The sequence below is a fragment of the Schistocerca gregaria genome, chromosome 4 (assembly GCF_023897955.1).
Source record: "Schistocerca gregaria isolate iqSchGreg1 chromosome 4, iqSchGreg1.2, whole genome shotgun sequence".
Lineage (NCBI taxonomy): Eukaryota > Metazoa > Arthropoda > Insecta > Orthoptera > Acrididae > Schistocerca > Schistocerca gregaria.
Window position 1 is genome coordinate 415,934,359 of NC_064923.1, and position 21,035 is coordinate 415,955,393.

Here is a 21,035-nt window from a genome sequence, read left to right on the forward strand (position 1 = left end):
GATCACCCGGTTGGTTTCTTAGTTTCGTAGCTTTTGGTAAGTTATAACTTTGAATGAATGAGTGACCCATGTTTTTGTATTCACGAAAACGAAGTGTACAAATGCTAAAAATTTTAGGTCCTTTGTGAACAGAAACTGCAATGTAGTTTTGCCGTATGTTTCTGGATTTTGTGCCTGGTTGTTTTGGCCATTGCCAGGACTCATTTGAAATAAATCAAAACACGAAAACGCAAATAACTATGCAAGTGTCTTATGTATCCCGTGTATAATAATTCTTGAGTCATATTAAAGTGAAGTTGGAAATGCAACAATAGTACTATGTCCAAGGGTAATATTCAGTTGCATAGGAAGGTAAGGTTAATGACATAACTGAAACGTGATAAATATAACACTTTATTAAAATTTAAATATAAAAGATAGCACATACAGAAATTTAAGCCGGAGATTCTATTTTTGAGGTACAGTGATTCACAGTGACAAAAATCGACATAAATGTTATTTACAGATGATACAGTCGTCTGAAATTTGCATGCAGTGCAGCTAAACACATTGCTCATGTCAGAGTATTCCTAAAAGAATTACAGAAAATCTGTGTAATGAAAAATGTCGTACGATATTGTGAATTACAGTACTAAAACTCCTGGAAACATTTTTAAATATGTGCGTCGAATGCAAAAGATCTATATTACATAAAGAGAAATGCTCGCTTGTATCCAAAAATTGTTGTACATCAAAGATGCTGATAAAGTCGGCTTCCTATGCTACACTAGCGCCACTGGAAGGTTCACGGGACTCTCTGTCCCTTGCACAAGCACTTGACACTCGCGGAAGATCAAAATCAAGCACTTCACCAAAGCGTTCCTGCCTGCTGTACGGGGCCTTCGTGCACTGTTTATATTCTACGCCACTGACAGCCCAAACAAGGAGAAAAACCAGAGACCAGTTCGTTAATTATTAATCGAAAATGAGAAAAATGATGAACCAGAAAATGTAGTTAACTACACATAATACAAAATATCTTGCTTGGTAACATACATTAACTGCATAAGAACCATGAATAGTTTATGAGATTTTCACTTTGTGCTGTAGAGAATAACTCACGACCTCATTCCGTAATAGAAACAATTGGTATGGGGACAATGCTTTCAGTTTTGTACTAGGAACGAGAGTGAAGCGTGCGCATATTTAACACTTCATCATAATCAAATGCCATGGCACGTGAAAAGAGATAATTCTCAGTACAGGGTGTAGGAGCACCACGACCGAAACGATGCGTTGGAGCCCGTCATGGTTTTGCAGTAATCGACTTCAGCCGCCGAGGACTCTGCATTAGTAACAACAGCCCTTGAAACTCAGCAGTTTTTCATTGACATATGCTAGCGTTGTCCATCACCTGCAGTATGACAAAATTTGTGGAAATCATGTTTGCATCTTTGCGCAGATCTTCTTGGTAAGCCATATGCTCCAGACCAACATATGGATGTAACGCGAAATTAGAAACAAAGTTTTTTGAACAAGTATGGGAAATTAATGTCTGTAATTTTGTTGTCAGCCACAGAATTTTTAAAAATTATCATGGATAATAAAAGAAATAGGTAAAAGCCCTAGTTATTCATGCTGCTTCTACTCTCAGTTGTTCTGAAAGCTTGTGAGAATAATTCTGACCAACAGATAATCTTTTAGGTTCATGTTTTAACCTTTAGAGGGTGAGATTTTTCTCTGAAATGTGTTGCAGTCCAGAAGAAAATCATCACTAATTGGCTGTGCGAGTGTACAATGAACGCTTATTTTTAGCGTTCACCGAGAATCACCGATGTTTAAATATATTTGCTTACTTTTTATCAAACAATGACATGAAATAGCCGAGCAACACCTGTCGCAGTCACCTCACCAGGGATTAATGGCGACAGTGAATATTTGTTATTATACATTATTTATCAAATGGATACTCAAAATACGAAAGATCTCGTAGGCTTGTGGGTATTCGTGTTGAAAAGCTGAATTTTATTTTTGTGCTACGTTTCCCACAGATTGAAATGCAGAAAAAAAGACACAGTATAATAGGTGAAGTTAATGGGTAGCGTAAGTAGAAAGGAAATAAGTGGTTTGAGACAAATGCAGCCAGTAGTAGGAGAGCAAAAGGGGCTTCTTATTTTTTTTCTGTCTCAACCACTAATCAACGATGGTGATGTTGGGAAGCTGTCTTTGGGTATGTCAAAAATTTTCAGCTTGGACTCAGATATTTCTTCGAGGAGGAAAAGAAGAATTGCGCAAGATCTGTCTGTAGTTCACGTGGTACGAGTGCTTTAGTGCTATGTTTTAGAGTTATATTATAGTATAATTTAAATTAATTGGCATCTGACATTTAAGGGCCGAAGTTGCTACGTTGTTCCGTTGATTACTGTCTCCTGGCAGGGAACACAGAGTTCCCACGATTTAAATTGGCCTTCAGGTCTCTATCTCGTACAAAGATCAAGCGGAAACTCTGAAAGGGTGGCAAACATCTGATGTTAATTCTTATTAGCTCAAGAGGCAGGATAATTTTTTCTGAAACGGATGAAATTTTTCCGCCCGGGAAACTATTTGAATCTGTAGGAAACGCCGTAGTTCACCACCAAGAGCTGCTAAAAGAACTACTTCATACAGCCAGTTTCAGACTTCAGTTCATTATCATATGTCCTGTACACCAAAGGAGAGGAAGCATGAAATACATTTCAGCGCTATCTGGTGTACACGCGCACGAAAATTCACGAGTAGTAAGGCGTCACCTACTCGCATGAAACATTTAAGAAATACTAGTTTCAAAACATTTATTTTAAATTTAATTTCTCGGCAACTACTACTGGGACTGGAACAAGATATTTTTCATTGATTTCTAAAATATCTGTCTTACCGTCGGATCTCATCAAAATTTCGTATCGCTCTGTATCTTATATATGTACAAGGTGTAATGAAATTCACATTACAGACTTTGAAAACACGTTTCTTATAGCAAAACAAGAAATAAACGTCCACTAAATTTTGGCTCTAAAATGCATACCTTGTTCGTCTTCGATACTATGAAACACGTCTCTCCAACAGGAAGCTCTTTGCTTTCAATATTTTAGAATGAGTCAGTATGGACCAAAACAACAAAAAATATCCATAAACATGAGCTGTAAAATACGTGCTTTAAGAGCTATGAGCACTTACTCGTCTTCGCTATTGTGGAACACATCTCTTCTATTGAAAAAGGGCTCATATTTCTTTAAATGTGCGGTGTGGAACCCATGATTACTGGACATTTTCTTCTTGATTTGCTCCGTAGTAGCTCCTCCCAAAATACGTAAATTAAATCAAAATACTTGCAGTAGAAGAGATGTGCTTTATAGTATGGAAGATCAACAAATGCCGATAGCTTAGGTATGCATTTTAGAGGCCACATTTACTAGATTATTTTTTCTTGTTTGGTGTAAGGGAAGTGTGCTCAAAAGTCTACAAAGCGAATTTAGTTACACGCTGCATAAGCTTCGGAGAACGGTAATTTCTGCAATTTGTTCAATATGCAACTCTTAACAAATGTGAAGTTTGAAGTCTCCGTCTCGCACAAAAATCACAGGAAAATTCTGTAATTCACGTATTATGTGTAAAGTGTTTTCAAATACGTCAAACTTTGTTCTTAATTTTGATTAGGGCCGTACGTAATTTTTTCAATTTGGAATATGCTAAGTTTCACGTAGGGAGAAGCTTCGAACTTGAGAAATAACAGGCACAACGCTTTGGGCAACACAGTGAGTATAGTCCAGCGCCTTCGCTGTCAAATGCCAACTGATTTAAATAGGACTGTAGGGGATGAGAACCTGTGCTGGTCAATGTATCCAAGATTTCGTTCCTGATTCGAGGTACTGTGAAGAGAAATGAGTTTGTGAGACGTGAGATGCTGCTGGAGAGGGGTATGGTCAATGTAAATCTCTTGCCTTCGAGGAAAATGCTGTCAAGTTCTTGCTCCGAAGAAACAGATGATTCGCGACTAGATGTGACTCCGTCTCCCCGGGCGACAGAAGAAAGCACTGTTGGGGCAGACGGCGGCGGCCTAGTTCTTGTACATGTCGCAGAGCACCTTCTCCATGGGCGTGTTGCCGATGGTGCGCTGGAAGAAGATCTGCTCGATGCGCGCCGTGGAGACGGATCGCAGCAGAGGCAGCATCAGCAGCAGGCGGCCGAAGCGCGGTGGGTGCCCGGGGTGCTGGCCGCGCGTGTGCTGGCCCAGCATCACCTGCGCCTGGTCCTGCAGGTTCTCCACCTGCCCCGGGTCCTTCAGGCCGCGCGTCTCTGCAACACCACGCCGTCACACACTTCACCGTGCCCTTCCTTTCTTCTCTAATATAAGGGGCAGTCAAATGAACACGAGAGATGTGGAAGTAAGTAAACCGACGTAGCCTTCTCGTATTACCAGCTGAGCCAAGGCGTCGCTCTGCAGCAACGTCTCGAGTAGGAAACTTGTCGAAACGTTGGCGCAGAACGACACCTTGAAACCGCTAATAACGCAAGAAGACTTCATCATCGAAATTCGTAGAGAAAGCCTGCATTACCATTATTTCAAAAGTACCATTATTTTATTATTTCAAAAGTAATCACCGTAACTGTTCTTTTAGAAAAGACGGTGAATGCCTTCATGGAATAAATGTTTCCGGGTGCCTACGGAGCCATGATTAACCCAAGAGTGCACCTGCTCGTCAGAAGCAAATCGACGGCCACGAATGTTTTTGTTCAGGGCTCCAAAATATATGGACATAACATACGGAGAGATCGGGGCTGTAGGAAGGATGTGTAAGGGCTTCGCAGACGTTAGCAACGGGTACGTGCATTATCCTGCAGAATGATGTCGTCCGTCAACATTCCTGGACGTTTCCACTTGACGGCGCTCTTCAATTTTTGCGAAGTGTCCATGTGCCGCTGTGCTTAAATTGTGCCGCCGTATTTAAGCAAGTCATTGAACAACAGGTCCTTGCACTCAAAGGCAAAGGTCGTCATTGACTTTCCCAGAGCTGAGTGCCTGTTGTTTCGACTACGATGCAGACGTTTCGGTGGAAAGCCCCTAAGAACTTCCGTATAGTCCTGATCTCTCCCCATGCGATATCCATGTTCTTCGAACCCTGAAGAAAGACATTAGTGGCCGTTGATTTGCTTCGGACGAAGAGATGCACGGTCGCGACAGGCATGGTTCCGCACGCAGACGCAAACACTGTTCCGTGAAGGCACTGAGATAAATGTATTAACCGTTATGGTGATTACTTTTCAAATAATAAGCAGTTCACTTACTTTTTTCCATCTATCTCATTTTCATTGGACTAGCTCCTATATGATTCATTTTCTAGCCTGGAAGGCTGATTTTCCAGATTCGATCCACTGAAGGAAGAGAAAATAAAACACGAAAAAAACCGTACAAGTGCGAGTAGGTTTCGCGCTGTGAGGGTTCCGTACCAACTTAATTGCGTATATAAGTATTTCATCTATAGGTTTCGATGGGCGGGTTCGAGAGTATCGAAATATTTGACATAAATGCCTGCATCTTTTGGTTGCACTGATTCAGAAGCTTAAATTTTTTACACGCCTAATGGACCAACCTAAACAACATAAGTCCGCCTCAGTAACAATGGTCAATCTGCAGGTGTAAAATCAAACAAAATTAAAACAACGCTGCTGCAACAGTTGAAATCTAAATTCAGTTAGTGCTGATATGAATTTATCTACCTATCGACTGTGTACTGTCTTACTGGTCATGTTAGTCTTTAATCAGATCGGATTTTTTACCATATCATCATGCGAGAAATTAAGAAGGAGAAGTTGTGTGCTCTTTCAGAAGAATTCTAAGCTCCGTTTATTGAAACTGGCATCAATCTGCGATGTGCCGTGTGCAAAGTTAATATTGCAATCGATGACAAGTATCAAAGAAACAGAATAAACCAGTGCAAACATTTAAAGAACATTGAACTTCGCAATTGGAAATCTAATGAAACTATTGTGATGGCGGTCGCAGATTCGAATCCTGCCTCGGGCATGGGTGTGTGTGATGTCCTTAGGTTAGTTAGGTTTAAGTAGTTCTAAGTTCTAGGGGACTGATGACGTCAGAAGTTAAGTCCCATAGTGCTCAGAGCCATTTGAGCCATATTGTGATAGACGCCTTCGCTTAAGGCTCTGAAAAGCAGCTGTCACCGAATGAGTTTAGTGCGGATCGATCTTGCCACAGCATTCATTCAGTCAGGAATTCCAGTCGACAAGGTAAACAATCATGTATTCAAATAATTTCTTGAGAAGTACACAGTAAGGTCAATACCGGATGAGAGAATTCTGAGAAAAAGTTACGTGCAGCCAATTTATCAGAACGTTGAAGAGAAAAAAGAAGAGGCGGATAAGATGTGCACTTTTCTTCTGTGAAAACTATGAAAAAATCAAACACTTCGTATAAGTGCCCTAGAGTCAATGGACGTAGCAACCACCAAGTAGGCCCAACAATTCGTCAACAACAAAGACCTTGAGTTGGAACTTTTTGCTACAAGTATTTTCCCGATGTAATTCAGAGTTTGGAAAAAGAAGGTAGGGAGAATAAGAGCGGCGGAAGAAGTTGATGAATGTTAGGGACATCCTTGATGGAATTACTAAACATAAATTCGAATTAAATTTGAAGAACAATCCAGATGTGGAAACCTCTGCAACTTTGACTCAACTTTCTTTATGAGTGCTGAAAATATATACTCCATTGGTTTCTGTAGATGTAGCGCTCAGTTTCTTCATATATAAGGTGCAATTTAGCTCAAAGCACCAGCGAATTAGTATCAAAAACATTGAACTTGTGTATGTAATGCAGTATAACAGAACCTTGTAAATGGAACAAAGAATGCTAATGTTGTTGTTGTTATTGTGAACTCGTGTATGTAATGCAGTATAACAGAACTTTGTAAATGGAACAAAGAATGCTAATGTTGTTGTTGTTATTGTGGTCTTTAGTCCAGAGACTGGTATGATGCAGCTGTCCATTCTACTCTATCCTGTGCAAGTTTCTTCATCTCCGAGTAACTACTGCAACCTACATCCTTCCGAATTCGTTTAGTGTATTCATCTCTTGGTCTCCCTCTACGGTTTTTACCCTTCGTGCTGCCTACAATACTAAACTGATGATCCCTTGATGCTTCAGAACATGCCCTACCAACTGATCCCTTCTTCTGGTCAAGTTGTGCCACAAATTCCTCTTCCCCCAATTATATTCAGTACCTCCACATTAGTTGCGTGATCTACCCATCTAATCTTTACCATTCTTTTGTAGCATCACATTTCGAAAGCTTCTATTCTCTTCTTGTCTAAACTACTTATCGTCCACGTTTCATTTCCAGACATGGCTACACTCCATACAAACACTTTCAGAGAACACTTCCTGACACTTAAATCTATACTCGGTGTTAATAAACTTCTCTATTTCAGAAACGCTTTTCTTGCCATTGCCAGTCTAAATTTTGTATCCTCTCTACTTCGACCATCATCAGTTATTTTGCTCCCTAAATAACTAAACTCATATACTACTTTACGTGTCTCATTTTGTTCTCATCACCATTTCATCCTCATCACCGGCGCGCAAGTCGCCCAATGTGGCGTCGATTGAAATAAGACTTGCACTCAGCGGCCGAACTTCCACGGATGGGACCTCCCGGCCAACGATGCCATACGCTCATTTCATTTTTTCCTGATCTAATTCCCTCAGCACCATCTCATTTAATCAGACTACATTCCATTATCCTCATTTTACTTTTGTTGATGTTCATCTTATATGCTCCTTTGATGGCACTGTCCATTCCGTTGAGCTGCTCTTCCATGTCCTTTGCTGTCTCAGACAGAATTACGAGTACAATGTCATCGGCAAACCTCAAAGTTTTTATTTCTTCTCCATGGACTTTAATTCCTATTTCAAAATTTTCTTTTGTTTCCTTTACTTGCTTGCTCAATATACCGATTGATAACATCGGGAATAGGCTACAACCCTGTCTCACTCCCTTCTCAACCACTGCTTCCGTTTCATGCTCCTCGACTCTTACAACTGCCATCTCTTGTCTGTATAAATTGTAAATAGCCTTACGCTCCCTGTACTCGACCCAGAATTTGAAAGACAGTTTCCAGTCAACATTGTCAAAGGTTTCTCTAAGTCTAAAAATGCTAGAAACGTAGGTTTGCCTTTTCTTAATCTATCTTCTAAGATAAGTGGTAAGGACATCATTGCCTCACGTGTTCCAACATTTCTGCGGAATCCAAACTGATCTTTCCAAGGTCGACTTCTACCAGTTTTTCCATTCGGCTGTAAATAATTCGTGTCAGTATTTTGCAGCCGTGACTTATTAAACTGATAGTTCGTTGATTTTCACATCTGTCGATATCTGCTTTCTTTGGGATTGGAATTATTATATTCTTCTTGAAGTCTGAGGGTATTTCGCCTGTCTCTTACATCTTGCTCACCAGATGGTAGAGTTTTGTCAGGACTGGCTCTCCCAAGGCTGTCAGTAGTTCTAATGGAATGTTGTCTTCTCCCGGGGCCTTGTTTCGACTCAGGTCTTTCAGTGCTCTGTCAAACTCTTCACGCAACATCGTATCTCCCATTTCATCTTCATCTACATCCTCTTCCATTTCCACAATGTTGTCCTCAAGTACATCACCCTTGTATAGACCCTCTATACACTCCTTCCACTTTCCTGCTTTCCCTTCTTTGCTTAGAATTGAGTTTCCATCTGAGCTCTTGATATTCATACAAATGGTTCTCTTCTCTCCAAAGGTCTCATTAATTTTCCTGTAGGCAGTATCTATCTTACCCCTAGTGAGATAAGCCTCTACATCCTTACATTTGTCCTCTAGCCATCTCTGCTTAGTCATTTTGCACTTCTTGTCGATCTCATTTTTGAGACGTTTGTATTCCTTTTTGCTTGCTTCACTTACAGCATTTTTATATTTTCTCCTTTCATCAATTAAATTCAATATTTCCTCTGTTGCCCAAGGATTTATACTACCCCTCGTCTTTTTACCTACTTCATCCTCTGCTGCCTTCACTACTTCATCCCTCAAAGCTACCCATTGTTCTTCTACTGTATTTCTTTCCACCATTCTTGGCAATTGTTCCCTTATGCTCTCCCTGAAACTCTGTACAACCTCTGGTTTAGTCAATTTATCCAGGTCCTATCTCCTTAAATTCGCACCTTTTTGCATTTTCTTCAGTTTAATCTACAGTTCATAACCAACAGATCATGGTCAGAGTCCACATCCGCCCCTGGAAATGTCTTACAATTTAAAACCTGGTTCCTAAATCTCTGTCTTACCATTATATAATCTATCTGAAATATTCCAGTGTCTCCAGGTCTCTTCCACGTATACAACCTTCTTTCATGAGTCTTAAACCAAGTGTTAACTATGATTAAGTTATGCTCTGTGCAAAATTCTACCAGGCGGGTTCCTCTTTCGTTTCTCACCCCCATTCCATATTCACCTATTACTTTTTCTCCTCTTCCTTTTCCTACTATCGGATTCCATTCTCCCATGTCTGTTAAATTTTCGTCTCCCTTCACTATCTGAATAATTTCTCTTATCTCATCATACGTTTCTTCAATCTCTTAATCACCTGCGTATCTAGTTGGCATATAAACTAGTACTACTTTGGTAGGCGTGGGCTTCGTGTCTCTCTTGGCTACAATAATGAGACACTATGCTGTTCGTAGTAGCTTACCAGCGCTCCTATTTTTTAAATTCATTATTAAAGCTACTCCTGCATTATCCCTATTTGGTTTTGCATTTATAACCCTGTATTCAACTGACCGGAAGTCTTGTTCCTCTTACCACGGACTTCACTAATTCCCACTATATCTAACTTTAACCTATCCATTTCTCCTTTTAAATTTCCTAACCTACCTGCTTGATTAAGGGATCTGACATTAGAACGCCAGTTTTGTTTCTCCTGATAACAACGTCCTCCTGAGTAGACGTCGCCTGGAGATCCGAATGGGGGACTATTTTATCTCTGGAATATTTTACTCAAGAGGATGCCATCATCATTTAACCATGCAGTAAAGGTGCATGTCCTCGGGAAAAATTATGACTGAAGTTTCCACTTGCTTTCAGCCGTTCTCTGTACCAGCACGGCAAGGCCGTTTTGGTTAATGTTACGGGGCCAGATCAGTAAGTCAACCAGACTGTTGCCCCTGCAACTACTTAAAAGGCGGCTGCCCCTCTTCGGAAACCACACATTTGCCTGGCCTCTCAACAGATACCCCTATGTTGTGGTTGCACCTGCGGTACGGCCATCTGTGTCGCTGAGGCATCCAAGCCTCCCCACCTACGGCAAGGTCCATGGTTCATGGGGGCTGATTTAAACCCAAATAAAATAGTTTCAGCAGCTCTTTTTTTACATATTTTTGAATGTAGTTTCAGAACCCTTAACCATTCTTTTTTGATCATAATTTGCTCCTTAAAATACTTACAGTAAATTTATCTGGCGGTCCAACGTTCCTCTTCGGAGTTTCCTAAAAAAACAATGTCACACAACATTTCTTTGTCTTTTTTTGCTGAGAGGTAGTTGCAAGAGAACGCCGTTTTCATTTAGCGTTCATAGTTCCATCCAAAGAAAAAGTACTACAATCCGGTAACGAAAAGAGGCAGCTGAAAAATCTTTCTTCCAAACTCATTTAGTTGGAAAAGTCATAGTATGTGCCTTTACTGTCGTTTCATTGCTGAGGAGGAACAATGTTCTTTCAGCTGTTGTGAAATATCCGAGTAATAATCCATGTTTCATTCAATGCTACATCATCTAATATCCAGCCCAAGAGTGAAGACAGCTTCCAAATGGAATTAAATGCAGTCAGCCAAACAGCTATCCTCTTACCTTTGTGAACTCCATATTGCATAAAAAGCAGAACCATCAGGTTACTCTTTTCTTTACTCTGTCCTTGACACACCACCTCCAGAACGCAATAATGGTGCACAATTCCATACATAGGAAAAGTCTCACTGGATGTAACCAGAAAGTTTAAATCCAAGAACGTAAAACATCGTTGTATATGTGTAATACTGTTGCATATTTATTGTCCAATGGGAAAGACAGCGTTCCAGATTTGGCAAAGAATGGAATATATAAAATTACTTGCGATTGTGGCAAATTCTATATAGGTCAGTCTGGAAGGGCAATAGGTACCCGTTCGAAGGAACACAACGGAAGTTGGAAACTTAGCAAAGGCTGTAAATTCAGATAAATACTGAGGGCTTACAATTACAAATAACCTATATTGGAACGATCACATAAATAATATTGTGGGTAGAGCAAACCAAAGACTGCGATTCATTGGCAGAACACTTAGAAGGTGCAATAGGTCTACTAAAGAGACTGCTTACACCACGCTTGTCCGCGGTATTATGGAGTATTGCTGTGCGGTGTGGGACCCGCATCAGGCGGGACTGACGAAGGACATCAAAAAAGTACAAAGAAGGGCAGCTCTTTTTGTATTATCGCGAAATATGGGAGATAGTGTGACAGACATGATACGAGAATTGGAGTGGCAGTCATTAAAACAAAGGCGTTTTTCGTTGCGACGGGATCGTCTCATGAAATTTCAATCACCAGTTTTCTCCTCCGATTGCGAAAACATTCTATTGCAACCGACCTATGTAGGAGAAATGATCATCATGATAAAATAAGCGAAATCAGGACTCGCACAGAAAAATTTAAGTGCTCGTTTTTCCCGCGTGCTGTAGAGAGGGGAACGGTTGAAAGATAGCTCGAAGGTGGTTCATTGACTCTGGCAGGCAGTTTATTGTGAATAGCAGGGTACTCACGTAGACTATAGGTTTGCAGACTACCTGCTTAAAGGAGGCTACAAAGGAAGGAAGATGAATTGTATTGAAATAATGGAAATTAATAAACACGTATCCATCAGTCCGAGCTTAGTACTGAGTGACCAGAAAGAGTTCCCTTACCTGCCTCTTCTAACTGCGTATATTACTCATAATCCGGTCCAGGCCTGTTGTAAATTATCCTTCTTACTCATATGTCCCATTTTCGTTTATTTCAATTACTATAATTTCTCTTGTTGTGTCAAACAATTTTTGCTTTCTTCTATGAGCGACTGTTGTAATTTGCCTATAGTGGGAATAAGTATGCGCTGTATGGCAGCAAAATCGGCGCATTTGGGGGACTGAGAATCCGCATTTCACGATATAGAAGTCTCTTCAGCCTCAACGGGTGACTGCGTGGTGTGCAATGCCCAATCACGGAATAATCGGTGCGATATTCCTTGATGGCACGGTGAATAACGAGCGGTACATGAAGGTTTGGAAACATGATTTCATTCCTATTATCCAAAGTGACACTGAATGCGGCAAGGTGTGGTTCGTACAAGACGGATCTCGACCACAATGGCTGGCATATCCAACAGTTCATTACCTAAATCATAATATCTGTAGAGACATTTACATGTTGAATAAAGTGTGTACACGCCGTAGTTTGTAACAAACTTGCGTGTTTTTAGTTCAGTGACTGTCACCCTGTATTTTAGCGTATTTAAATAATCTTACATCGCATTTACACTGAAATAATCCATCTTGTTTTATTCCTCATTTTAACAGTAACATTTTCTGTAAATGCGCTAGTTTAAAATCTTTGATCCAACAAAATTTTACTGAAACACATACTTATCTATGTACCTGATGATGACGTAAGAACCGAAATGGGGTTCGTGCAACAAACAATAAATTTTGTAGAATATTACACCAGTGTTTCATTCATAATAATAGGGGAGAGATGAGCCATGGCTTTGTTCAAGGGAAAATTCTAACATTACAGTTCAAAGTGAAATGGTTCAAATGGCTCTGAGCGCTATTGGACTTAACATTTAAGGTCATAAGTCCCCTAGAACTTAGAACTACTTAAACCTAAGGACTTCACACACATCCATGCCCGAGGCAGAATTCGAACCTGCGGCCGTAACAGTCGCGCGGTTCGGATTTGAAGCGCCTAGAACCACTCTGCCACCGCGGCCGGCTTAACTCCAAACGGGGTACTATGGCATCAAAGAGGGCATGATATGTCCCAGTGGAATATCCCTCCACGGTTGTTTTTTTGTTCCACTGGGCCTCGTAAATCATAAACAATGACTGCTGGAGTATTGTAGGGAACAAGTGACCTGTCTGCTATATTCAAACAGGTGTGATATATTTCAGGTGAAAGCGCGAACCAGTCAGAAGGCTGAAGATCCCCGCCCTCGCTCACACACACACACACACACACACACACACACAAGGGTATGACAGGAGAGAGCTGCCCCTCCTTACACGTCAGGAGGCTCACCTGAGCGGAAGAGCACGATGGCCTTAAGGCAGGCGAACTCGGCGGGGTCGACGCCGACGGCCTTGAAGCGGAGCAGCGTGTCGTGCAGGGCGCGTACGTCGGCCGCCACCTGCGCTGCCTTGCCGTTGGGCACGGCAGCCGCGTGCTCCTGAGCCGAGAAGAGCGGGCTGCCGTCCAGGGGCATGCACCACTGCACCGCGTTCAGCAGGAACAGCTCCGCCCATGACTCCTCCAGCAGGATCACCTGCACACGCGAACCAATGAGTCTGTGAAATCTTATGGGACTTAACTGCTAAGGTCATCAGTCCCTAAGCTTATACACTACTTAACCTAAATTATCATAAGGACAAGCACACACACCCACGCCCGAGGGAAGACTCGAACCTCCGCCGGGACCAGAAGGCGAACCAGCTCATCGAAACGGCTCCTTGGGAGCTATACGTGAATCTCTTGTGTTCCGCTTTTGTGTCAGTTTATTGAATGCTGTACTAATGTGTGTGGGATTTAGATCAGTTTTCTGAATCATACAGGATCAACTGCTAAATGCGATCCCTGAGAGGGTAAGGAGCGAAAAGGATCGTATGAACGTATGGCCGAAATGTATGGTGTTTGTACTATAGAGTCTTCAATAGTTCATCAGTACTGTAAAGTACAAAGCAGTGCACTACATGCTGTGACGAGACCGCGGTTGGGAAAAGTGATTTAAGTGGCCCCAACAGGTCTCTAAGCGTGTGCTCACACGATGCAGCAGCAACTGCCGCACACGTTCAGATGTGCTGTCTTGCAATCGAATAGAGCTACAGGTATCATGAATGCATTGTCCTATCATAAGCACGTCCGGGATATGTTTCGCTCACACAAATTCTTTCAGGCCTCCCTACATGTAGAATTCTAAAGGGTTAAGGTCGGGTGACAGGGCAGCCATGAAACTAGACCACTTCGTTCAATCTGTCGGCCAGGTCAGATGCTGTCGATGTGCCTCTGCACGGAAGTGCGGAAGTGAACTGGAGCACAATCATGTGGTAGCCACCACATTATCCTTTGCACCGCTAAAGGCACGTCGTCTGGGGCCCCTATTCTGTATCTTTCCGCCATTTTGTTGATCGGTTCGGTACGCGAACACACCGAACGGTGTTGTCTTCGAAGGAGAGCCCCAACTTTATTCTGTAAGCATTTCGGAAGCGATGCCGAACGGTCCTAGTGAACCGAAACGCTGTTGTCAGTTCTCCTCGCACCAACCAATCAAAAGCAATCTGCCTCAGATCCGCGCATGCGCACTGCAGCGCCACAGCGGCACAACCCCGAAGTCATGCTATTCTTCACAGTACCGAAAAATGTGGTTAGAGTACATAATACTATTCAAATTTCGCCGACCATTTGCTTCCATGAATGCACGATAGCGACAGAATATTGACTGTGTTCTGGAAACTCTCATAAATGTCACATTTTGTCATTTTGTTCTCATTCACATCGACGTCTTGTTTTGGATTTTGCGTGTCTGAATATGAGTTAAGAATGGAGTGTAGAACCACATTGTACAAATATATCTAGAGAAACACCCGAAAAATACGTCATTTTTTCTGTTTGCCGTCGTTCCTTGGTTGCTTAAAAATTCATGAAGGAACGTTACGTCTATTTGTGAAGGTGCTTCACAAATAAAAGTAGTGAAACGCGTATGGCAATAAACAAACTGCTTTCAATTAGTTGTATAGGCGGAACACATCCCCACATACTCAAAAATTGTTAAGAGAGTGTCAAAGAATAAGCACATTAACACAATGTGGTTATACCTCGCTCCTAGAGATCCAAATGATGAAGTAGCTTACTTCTCTATACGATAAATCATCGATTTGGTTCATAACAACAAAATTTAAAAGAAAAACGCCTTTTCGAGAGTGTGTGGCGAGGAGTGTAGGTATAGAAGTTCGTTGTAGTTTATAACACGCATCTGATGAATCAAAATGGTTCATATACGGTGCTATAGTCTAAAAATATTGTGACAGGAATCTTTCATCTCTGTGTACTGTTGTTAAGGACTCGATCGCAGATAAGCACTTGTAACAAGCTGAAGTATTAATACGATTGGTGCCAGTTTCATTCGCAGTAATTTATGTTGAGCTCTTAGATTTATGTTTGGCCACACACTCGGAAATCGCTACATATTCAGAAAAAACCGTGAGTTATTTGTGACAAGAAAAAGTATAAATGTCACTGTCAATTGTTTCACGCACAGGAATTCCATCTCTCATTCCTTAAACATGTGGAAGTAACGAAATCGAAGATGCTCATTACTGAGAAAGCGCGCTCTTACTTGTAAATAACAACGAATGTATCAGAAAAATGCTTAACTTTGACCATTAACGAAGTCTCAGAATATGTTACAAACACGAAGAGGAGAAAAAGTATTTCGTTACCCAACTGTATACGAACATACGACCTTTACCATGGGAGTTCATTGCCTTACCCACTGCGCTACTACATCTTGCATGTCTGCAGTGCTTTAGTCCACGTAATTACAGTCGAGAGAGACGCAGACTCACTTCGTTGCCGAATGATGCGGGTGTAAGCCGTAAATGTATGACATTTTGGAAGGTTTCCTGTATCAGGCTTCACAATATTCCTTTGCATTGTTACGTAAAAGTTTTAAACGCCTTTCGATAGTTAATAAGTACACCATTTGCAGAAAAAATATGCGAAGTTACTAGTAATTTCAGCTAACACTCATGCGATGTATGTAAGCAGAGCTGAAGTTTTAAAATATAATGATTTTTAAACTCTTAATTACTTAAAAATAACAGGTATTTTGTGAGAATATTGACCGAAACTATTTTTGTGTTATAATCATTCACAGTAACAACAATACAAACCATATTTCTAACAAAGGAAACAGTCTGTTATGAACTCACTTTCCACCCAGACGCGTCCTGGTGATTCTTCAGTAACACAATCACTAAATCCGAAGCTAAAACCGCTCAGTATATTTGAAATAACAAATTCTAGGTGCAAATAAACCACACCGAATCGAACGAGAGGGCCATACCGAAGTCCAAAACCTCTCGGTACAGTTGTCGAAAAATCGGCATGAGGACCGATCAGTAACAGGTCTCAGAAGGTTACTGAATAGGAACGTCGGATAAAGAACCGAAAATGACGTCACTACCGAGGCTTACCTACTGCACCGATCCGTATGAACGATATAGAATAGGGCTCTAGACAGGGGAGATGGGGTCACATGTAAGAAGTGCAGATATACGTGAGGTGTCGTTAAGAATGACTTCTCCCACAAGGCGGTCACGAATAAATCCCGCCCACATTCTGAAGCCAAACCACTGCCAGTGTCTCGTTGCCGCCGTATTATGGAGTTTCTTCGTAGTTCACAGATGGTATGGATGACAAATATCCCAACACCATGATGGTGTTTGTGACGAACCAGCTACAAAACCGTCGCTACTGAGGCAAGTCGATAGCAAATAAGACTTGCACACTTTGTAAGTGATATGGATAATGACGGTTATAAAAGAGAATGTTCCACATGGTCCTCAGCTCACGCTATGCAGGTGGCCCACCGGCCTCGTAATGACACAGAGGTCACATTTTGCAATGTTCAGAGTCTGTTCTTCCACGGCCTTTATACATACTGGGTGCATCCGTTCTCGTAGTTGCCATTTCCCATAAACAAGTCTGTCTCAGACAAACGACGAAACACTGTTGCATACAGTTTATGGTTCGGCAGCTATCGGCGCGATGCTTTTATCTAATCGCCCGGACTTTGCCATTTACCTGTCCATGTGCAAAGATCACGTCGGTGTGTTCTTGGTTGATACACCGGGCTATCATTTCTCAGCACTGCGCTGCATGATACATGTCTACATCATAGTGGATTTTCTCTGCCTCGTGATGACTGGGTGTTGTGTGATGTCCTTAGGTTAGTTAGGTTTAAGTAGTTCTAAGTTCTAGGGGACTGATGACCATAGCTGTTAAGTCCCATAGTGCTCAGAGCCATTTTTGAACATCATAGTGAGTCAGAGCTGCAATGAGGCGGATGCCTCCTAGTACCTATGTGTGAACGTGCCGCTCTCATTGACAGCTTTTTGTCCTCTTGAGCACGGAGTAGAAACACTAGTACAAACAGATAATTCCCACCTGCCTGGTGTGTTCTCATGTGTGTTTTCAATCACTGACACATACAGTGTCAGACATCTTTCATCTCCACCTTCAAGTGGCTATACCACCACTGGAACGCATGCGCCTTTTTTTGTTTGTTATCCTTTCAGGGATCGTATCCTAAAGTTTGTTCCCGTTTAACGAAGTCACCCTGTATACATGGTTAAATCCATTTTTGAAATATTGTATATTACTCGTACAGAACGAGGGATGATACAGCTATTGTGTTATTGCCGCCGGCTGTGGTCAAGCGGTTCTAGGCCCTTCAATCCGGAACCACGCGGCTGCTACGGTCGCAGGTTCGAATCCTGCCTCGAGCATGGATGTGTGTGATGTCTTTAGATTAGTTAGGTTTAAGTAGTTCTAAGTCTAGGGGACTGATGACATCAGATGTAAAGTCCCATAGTGCTTAGAGCCATTATTGTGTTATTAGAATTTAGTAAATAAAAATAGACAAGAATAAGCCTCTTTCATTTTAAAAGTTTCGGGTGTTTTAGTAGAAACGCAAGTACTAACAATTGGTTTCATGCGTATGATAATTTGTGTCAATTCATGATCATTATAGATCGCCACTGTCTTATCATGACACATTTCACTATACGCTCAGTTCGCCTGTATCGTGATTATTTAGAGAACAACTACTAAATAGCCGCCGAGGCTACAACGTCGCTGTTGCTGTTGTTGTGGTTTCAATCCGAAGACTGATTTGATGCAGCTCTCCAAGCTAGTCTATCGTGTGCAGGCTCTTGCTTTTTTTCGTAAATATTGTAACTTGCATCAACTTAAACGTGTTTCCTTAGTCAAACCATGATCTCCCTCTTCATCGTTGACTTCACCCAACCCCCTCCCATCTCACACACACACACACACACACACACACACATGCACATTCACTTCCCTCTGTTACCAGACTGACGCTTCCTTGGTGCTACAGTATGTCCTATCAGCCGATCCGTTCCTTTAGTAAAGTTGTGCCATAAATTTCTCTCTTCTCCAATTCGATTCACTACCTCGTCATTAGTTATTGTAACCACCCATCTAACGTCCAATACTGTTTTGTAGCAGTTAATTTGAAGTTTCTGTTTTCTTCTTCTCCGAACAGTTTGTTGTACATGTTGTACTTCCGTATAAGGCTACTCATATGCCTAAATAGCAAAACTCATCGACTACTTTTCGTGTCTCCTTTCCTAATGTAATCCACCAAGCATCACATTATATAACTGGACCACATTTAATTACACTTGTTCAACTTTTATCGATGTTTACGTTATAACCTCCTCTCGAACTCCATCACCCGGTTTAACTGCTCTTCCAAGACCTTTGACGCCTCTGACAATGACAATGTCATCGGCAAATCTTAAAGTTTTTATTTCTTCTCCCCGAACTTTAGTTCCATTTCCAAAATTCTGCATTGTTTGGATTACACCTTGCTCAGTATAAAGACTCAGTAGCGTGGGGAAAATGCGACAAACTTTGCTGAATCCATCCTCAATTACTGATTTATCGTTTTACGACCTTCGATTCTAACAGCTACTGCGTTGTTTCTGTGCAAGTTCTAGGCAACTCTTCGCTATTTTATTTTATCTCTGGTAACTTCAGAGTTTCAAAGAGTGTTTTCGAGTCAGCATTGTCGAAAGCTTTAATTAAATCTACAAATAGTATCAACATAGGTTTGCCTTTTTTTAACCTACTTCTGTATGCATATCTGTATCTATATTAATAATAAATCTGTAAAACCGTCGAAGCTATCTGTCTGTCTATTTGAGCTCGCTGATCTCCGAAAGTACTAGGAGAATTTTCAGGGTGTTTTCACAGACAACTCGAGTGCAGCTTGGGGTAACATATAGGCTTCATGAAAGTCGTATCACGAAAAAATCGTAATTTTAAGTTTTACCTAAAAATAGTTGTGTCACTCTGTTTGTCCCTTTGAACATGCTAATCTCCAAAAGTATTAGACGAATTTTCACGGGGGTTTCCACAGGTAATTTGAGCGTAGCTTAGGGCAACAATAAGGCTTATTTCATCAAAATCGGATCATGTAAAAAATATGTCTTATATAATAAATGCGAAAGTAACTCTGTCTGTTACGTTTTCACAACCAAACTGCTGAACCGATTTGGATGAAGTCTGGCGTGGAGATTGAATCCTGAGATCGAGCTAGGCTATTTTAGAAAGTATACAAACGTCGACACCTATGAGATGAAGTAGGGAATGTGACACAATTCTACATCTGTGAACATAAACCATGTTAAAAATTATAAATTAGTTGCATAATATACATGTTTTGTAACGTAGAGCTACTTCAGTAGCATAGTGCATAAATATACACTCCTGCCTATGCATCTTCGTACGCACTGATTGACAGCACTGGTGCTGCGTCGTGCATTGGGAGGGGGGAGGGTTGGGTGCACATCTCGAGCTAAGCTTATCCGAACATGCAGACGCGTGAGGGTAGCCAACGTTATTACATGTACAATAGCTTACTTACTCATCATAACAAAACTACTGTTTTGTTAGCACAGCTCTGGGTAACAGCTAATATAATTCACAGGGTCAGTAAAGTGTCACGTATTCCTATGCAGAAGGCACTATTGGTCGAAAATAGAAGAAAAGGTGCCATAATTATATGACTGGAAACCAGTACCTGTTTATGGTATCACATATTCATACCACCCCACAGGCATCAAAGTTGGTAACGGAATTGCCACATCATTCTGTAGCCTACCTCTCCTTACCGTTGTGTACGATGTCGAACACAACACTGTCAGGATGTCAGTCATTTTACTTGAGGTGAGAAATGTGTAGTATTTACAGATGAAGTGCGATTGACGAGAGATACATAATAAATGACATATGTGCGAACGCATGGGCAAATGCAAATCGTCGAGCAATCATGGAGCTGAGGTATGAGGATCGTTTGGGTATTGATGTATGGGCAGGAATTGTCAACGAAGGACTAAAAGGAGTATACACGGTACCGAGCAGATTAACAGACGGTATTTGTCACCAGTTTATGTATGATGAGTTATCAACGCTGTAGCAGAACTTTACCCTTCCAGAGAGATGGATTCGTCCAGAAGATCCGATAGTGTGGACTGCCCGCTCACCGAACCTGAGTCTATAGGGTGATCCATTTGAGATATTAGAATGTATAATGTTATATTTATTAAGCTAATTTATGTATCTCTGAGGAATTTTATGCAATGTACGCGAAAATCATGTGGGTTAACAATGAACGATCATGCTCCGGGAGTTAAGCCAAATCCCATAGTTCACAGCACAAAGACCAGATGTCAGAAACACATTGTACGGAGGTGACACAATTTATCGTTAAGTGAAAATGTCCGTGCAGCCCGTTACCTTGAAGTGATCGAATAGTTTATGGTCCCTCAATTACAGCAAGATGGGCTACTGGACAGCATCGTCTGTCAATAGGACGGGGCACCACCGCATTGGGCTTTGATAGTGCGGAAACAAACCAGACATTCAGTGCCCGCTGATCCGGCCGTGGTGAACCTATCTCACG

The 21,035-nt window shown here is 41.4% G+C and overlaps 1 protein-coding gene across 1 annotated transcript in view; it reads right to left on the minus strand.

Moving 5' to 3' along the window:
- Positions 1–383: 383 nt before the first annotated feature.
- Positions 384–21,035, minus strand: part of LOC126267757 (photoreceptor-specific nuclear receptor-like) — a 145,433-nt gene continuing 124,781 nt past the window's right edge. Inside the window, exons 6-7 of the mRNA XM_049973061.1 lie at positions 13,346–13,589; positions 384–4,311 (exon numbers count right to left, since the gene is read on the minus strand). Of these exons, the coding sequence (XP_049829018.1) occupies positions 4,073–4,311; positions 13,346–13,589 (483 nt within the window). The 3' untranslated portion in view covers positions 384–4,072. The remainder of the gene's footprint in view (positions 4,312–13,345; positions 13,590–21,035) is intronic.